General features: G+C 33.6%; 1 protein-coding gene across 1 annotated transcript in view; it reads right to left on the bottom strand.

The window, feature by feature from the left end:
* The window catches only part of LHX8 (LIM homeobox 8), a 24,159-nt gene extending 18,145 nt beyond the window's left edge, over positions 1 to 6,014 (bottom strand). Inside the window, exon 1 of the mRNA XM_072419486.1 lies at positions 5,828 to 6,014. Within this exon, the coding sequence (XP_072275587.1) occupies positions 5,828 to 5,902 (75 nt within the window). The 5' untranslated portion in view covers positions 5,903 to 6,014. The remainder of the gene's footprint in view (positions 1 to 5,827) is intronic.
* Between the last annotated feature and the right edge of the window lie 422 nt (positions 6,015 to 6,436).

The raw sequence follows: 6,436 nt of genomic DNA, 5'->3' as shown, positions 1-6,436 counted from the left end.
TATATATATATATATATATATATATATATATATATACACACACACACACATATACATACACACACACACACACGGATAGAACAACTGTAGAATGCGGACATACACAAAAATCGTTTGGCGCACTATATTGCAATCAGATATACAGCCACACATAGACCGAAAACAGAGCTCCTCATAGACTGCTATTCAGAATAGGCCATTTATTCCATTCAGAAATAATAATAAACAGGATTTATATAGCGCCAACATATTAAACAGCGCTGTACATTAATTAGGGGTTGCAAATGACAGACAGATACAGACAGTGACACAGAAGGAGGAGAGGACCCTGATCAGAAAAGCTTACACTCTAATAATATAAGCCTGGGGTCCTCGGTCACTGCTTTCGGTCAGTTATTCTATTCTGAAATATCGGAGTTGATATACGAAGGGCAGAGGGGCTGTTCACTTAGCTTAGTGAATAGGGTGAAACATTGTTAACTTCAGTTATCCAAAAGTCCAAGAATACTATTTTTTTAATTTCCTTTGCAGATGGTTGGATGTTCATTACAGCTTCCTTGTATTTATGTATTTTTAGGTATATTATCCTAAGTGTCTGTATTTACAAAATAATATTTCTATTAAATAAAATTATATACAGAAACCTTGTTGTATAGAGGAGTGAATTTGTATTTCTAACATAAGGCGACAGTACTGTCGAAAACAATACATTCCTTTGTAGTGAGACATTTAGGTCATTGCATCATTATTAATATAATAATGAAACTTCATTTATAAAGCACCAACATATTACGCAGCGCTGTATGTTATATTGCATGTACCAGCAGGCATTGTTTCCATATACTCCAACTATATATAAACATTTTCACATGGATTTGTGATAAATTCAGGATTATTGAAGAATAGGCCAGAAATTTGACTGTTTGGAGATGACAGAATCAAAGAACAGAGGATGCACTGAATTTAGTAAAGCTGTGTTTAGTTCAATCATCCAATCATATCCTAGCAAGAAATTTTATTTTCTTTTGAAAACTCTTCCTTGGATTTGATTGGGTAAAAGTGAAATACAATGTTTGGTGAGTGAACATAAACTTTTCAAAAGTTACACAACACTAAATAAACAGCTTCTGATCATCTAGTAAATTGATTTTGTACCCAGCACACAAGGGTACAAAATGCATCACAATTGGTACAGACACACAAAAGTATAGAATACAGCCAAGCACATACACACACAAGGGTATGAGATACAAGGAAACTGGTACAGGCACACAAGTGTATAACTAAATACTTGGTACAGACACATGAGTATAAAATACACCCAAATGTGTACAAACATACAAGAGTCAAAGAGACAAGGAATACATCCAATGAGTAAAGACACACAATATAGTTGAACCGAAAGACAAGAGTGTACAATACAGCCAAACGGGTACAGACACACAAAGCTATAAATACATACAATGGGTACAAACACACAAGAGGATAAAATACACCTAAACTTATACAGACACACAAAGCTATAAATACATACAATGGGTACAAACACACAATGGAATAAAATACACCTAAACTTATACAGACACACAAAAGTACAAGACACAAAGAAATTGGCACAGGCACACAAGGGTACAAATATATCCCATAAGTGCAGACACACAATATAGCTGCTCTGTTACCGAAACACAAGAGGATGCAATACAGCCAAACTGGTACAGACACACAAGGAATATAAGATAAATCCCAAACATACAGACACACAAGGGTAAAAGGTACAAAATATTGGCACAGACACACAAGGGTACAAATAGATCCAATGAGTGCTGACACAATGGCATACGTTATAGTTCAATTGCTACAAAAAACACAAGGTACACAATACGGCCAAACTGGTACAGACACACAAGGGTGGTAAATAAACCCAAGCACACACATGAGTACAAGATACAAAGAAACTTGTACAGATGCACAACGGTATACAATACAGCTGAACTGCTATCAAAACACAAGTGTACACAATACACTCATACTGGTACAGACACACAGGGGTATAAAATACACCCAAACATAAGAAACTGGTACAGACATACAAGGGTACAAAGACATCCATGGAGTACAGACTCAAAGCGGTATACAATACAGCTAAACTGCTACTGACATACAAGGGTACACAATAAATAAAATACATAAAATACTTAAAATTGACCACAGGCACACAATGGTATAAAATATTCCCAAGGTGGAACAGACACAAAAAAAGTACACAATACACCTAAACCGATAGATACACAGAAGTATAAAACACATCCAAATGGTACAGACACACAAAAGGTATAAATGTATCAAAATGGAACAAACACATAAGAGTAAAAAATACATTCTTCACATCAATCATAACCCACACATGAAACTGTACAGTTTGTATGGAGTGCAAATGTCTAGCTATGATAGCTTTATACTACACACCTACTATCCTTGATTTGTGTAGAATACACACACTATAAAATAATATTTACTAGCATGAAAAAATTATATCATGGACATTTTATGAATGCAAATATGAACTGACACATCAAGCTAACATACAAAATATGAATAATAACTAGCAAACAAAGATGGATAACACGCACAAGTTGTGTACCTATATAAAGGATACACATATATGCTACACAAATATTACACCTATCATAAAGATACAGAAGTCAGTGTATAATAGACATGGAGCAGTGCACTATTAACACACATGGGTTGTGTATGGTGCTCTATAATATTAAAGGGCACAAGTGTATTGTATAGTACACAAACACACTGTTTACAAGCAGACACACAAATAAATTTGCTGCACACACGGATAAACAATAATTTACTATAGCTGGTACAATCATATCACTTGTACCATACAAATACTGGCACTGATATACAGTACTATCACACTACATTCAGTGTACAATACAACACACAAAGCACAATATACTATGTGTGCTACATGCACACAACTGTGCATAATAACACACAAATATTAATTTCCATGTAATTATTTACATGCTATATTGTTTGGTTCATGTTTAATATTTTCTTGCAGAAATGTTGTGAACTTTCTGTGATATTTGTTGATAATTGGGTGACATTTTTGCAGAATTGTCAATAGTTCATCCTGCACAAGCAATGATAACTTTGTAAAGTTTATTTTCACTTGTTGGCACATTTGTGTTTATATGTCTTTACTTTAAATAGCCAATCATGTGAAAGGGGAAATAAAATTATATAAAAGTGTTAACATTGAACACAGCTTGACCCAACATTCCCTTAAAGTCAACATTAAATTTGAAGTAAACATTTTGTAGTCATTTAACCCCAATATATACAAGGATATAATTTTTATACAACACAAATCTTTAACATACAACACTACAGGCTTCAAATTAAACATGAACCACACAAATATACAACATACACCACACAATCAATATCATATTCAATAGGGATCCATGCACAAATGTCTCAACTTCAAATAATATTATGCAAAAAGTAAATAATTACGAAGAATACAACAATCACAAATTAGACACAAAAAATTACCATGAGATAACCTATACTACACAACACAACCAACAACACACCACAACAACAAAGCTACAGTATGCAAACATAATGGAAAGGCTCACTGCGCAAATTTAATACTGGAGGATAAGGATGCTTATTAACATCTAAAAAATGATATTTTTAGCTGTGTGCAATGATATTCGGTAATTATAGTTATAGAGCTAAAATAACGATCCTAATCCTTGTGATGAAGGTTTTTAAATTGAGCCTGAGATGCATAAATGTTGTATACTGAATTAATGCTCAGATTACACAGTGTGAAATATTAAAAGTACATTATCATAATTGATTACTAATTCATTAATATAAATAATGATAATACGAAATGATTGGTATTATTAAACATTAGTTATTATACTTTTTCTCCTATATATATATATATATATATATATATATATATATATATATATATATATATATTCATGACTTTTACACATAGGTGTAGATTCTAAAAATTAAGTGCCAGACTCTCCCTTATAAGAATATACATTTACATCTAATCTTGATATATTTATTAAATTTAAGATTTGAATTTCCGACACTCTCAAACTGCTCGGTAACTTTATATTCGGGTACACAGCCTGCGGTATGATCCTGTATACAGGAGCTGGATGAATCGATAAATGTATTAATAGGTCAATTCATGATGTGTGCTTAATAGGAATATTTTTGAAATTATTTATCGGGACAACAAGACTGAGCTAAACTATTCGTTTCCTGCAAATCAATCATGCCATGCAGAATAAAATAATAATTTCGAAAATAAAAAAAGTTAATAGACTTAATATTACGGTTATTATTTAATGTAAAATTAATATATACACACAATCATACACACACACAAAATATTATATATTTCATTTTTACTACATTCATTTTTAATTATTTTACTTCTTCCTAATATTATATTAAACTCATATCACATACACACCAACAAAGATTAATATATATATATATATATATAAAATTTATTTATATTTATTTACCTTTATGCAAGTTTATGCAAGGTATTTCCGAACTTTTTGATTATTTTATAACTTGTACACTTACATATATATTTTAGGTTACAATGTATAACTTCATTAATTGATATCAACGTCCCACAAATTCGGTTTGTGCTGCAACACAGTTGTACCGATGTCCTATGTCGGGATTTAAATTGAATGTTTAGTTTATCTGATTTTTATATCGTGCACTTATCTAAGATTAGTTTTTAGGAAGAGTCTCTAATGCTGAATGTTTTGCCAGCCTACTGTAGGTAGCAGTGCCTTGGGTAAGGGGTCAGACTAGATTGGGGATTCAAGAGGTCATCTAATTCCCCTATACTGATCTGACATTAGGAAAAAAATAAAAATAAAACCTCCCTTGAAATCTAGCTCAAATGTAAAGAATATTTAGGAAAAAAAGTACAACTGAAATGTCCATCTTCTGTTTCTTCTAAAAGTGCTTTTGATGAGGAATAACAGTGTCATTTCATTCTGCACACTGCCTGGAAAAATTACCCTTACATTAAAACTCAATGTGATTTGTATATATATTGTGATTTTTTTTTTTTTTGCAATAAATTCAAATCCAGAGTGCCTGCGAAATGCTTTATGTTAGGATATAGGTTTAAAAGTAGCAACAGAAGCGCAATGTAAAGCGAATTAATGCAATAGTAATCAATGCAATTGAATTCCTTGCTGTCCTGGAAAAAAAGTCCATGTGTTATAGGATAAGTATTACAACGTAGCAATGAAAGCCCAATGATTTGTAATAGTATTTACTATAATGCAGGTCCTTCTTACCCTGTCCCTGGAAGAAATCCCTGTAATAATTAAGGATTTTAGCGCAGCAAACAATGCGCATTGCAATTGTATTTTTTTAAAAATTCTATTTCAAAAATTCCAAAATAACTGCAATTCCTTCCTACCTTGGAAAAGGTCCCTGTGTTACAGGATGAAGGTTACAATGTAGCAATGAAAGCTACAAATACATTGCGCAGTAATAAATGCGCAATGTATTTGTATAGTAATTCAAGCAACTACAATTCTTTCCTGCCCAGTCCCTAGAAAATATTCCTCTTATACAATGAAGGTTACAATGTAGCAAAGAAAGCACTGTGCAATATTTGTAACAAACAAGAAGATTCTCCATCTCATTACAATATCATTTTTACAAGATCAGCTTTTGTAAAATGAATTTGTCCCCCATAAAATTGTGCTTCTTGTCTGTGCAGCCTTACCTTGTCAGAATGCACTGCAGGGATATCCTTGTCTTCAAGTTTACATAAAAACATCTGATCGCCCTTCCAATACATGGCACAGCCAGACCTGGTTACATCCCAACTCCAGAGGGGCCACAGGGAGCAAGAGAAGGAAAGGCAAGCAATTCCAGGGGCCCCTGTGCTGCCCCACACCAAGCTCACTCACTCTGACTGGCAGCTGCAAGCTCCACTGCTGCTCTGCTCTGCTGCAATCAAAGTTTTGTTTTGCAGTGGGTGGATCCCAAGATCCCAGAAGCCAAAAACAGAGGGGAGAGCTGACAGCCTGGCCATACCTCCTGGTCTAACCACACCTCTTGGCACTGGGGAAGTCAGGCAGGGTGACACCACATTGCATGCTTAGGCAGTCTATTGAGTCTCCAAGCAAGGAATTATCTTTAATATCCTGTGGCTGATTTTAATTCTCTTCATTCTAAGGGGATTGAGAACACTTGGAGCCTTTGGGTGCATCATGTTGCCTTCTAAAATACAGGTAAAGGGTACATAAAGAGCTGTGTAATATGTTGGTGCTATATAAATACAAGCAAAAAAAAAATGCATCCATCTAAAGCCTTGTTCACACATTTGGCA

This window comes from Pyxicephalus adspersus, chromosome 8 (genome assembly GCF_032062135.1).
Source record: "Pyxicephalus adspersus chromosome 8, UCB_Pads_2.0, whole genome shotgun sequence".
In the NCBI taxonomy this organism is placed as follows: domain Eukaryota; kingdom Metazoa; phylum Chordata; class Amphibia; order Anura; family Pyxicephalidae; genus Pyxicephalus; species Pyxicephalus adspersus.
Note: the sequence above shows the minus strand (reverse complement) of the source record. Positions and strands in the feature narration are given on the sequence as shown.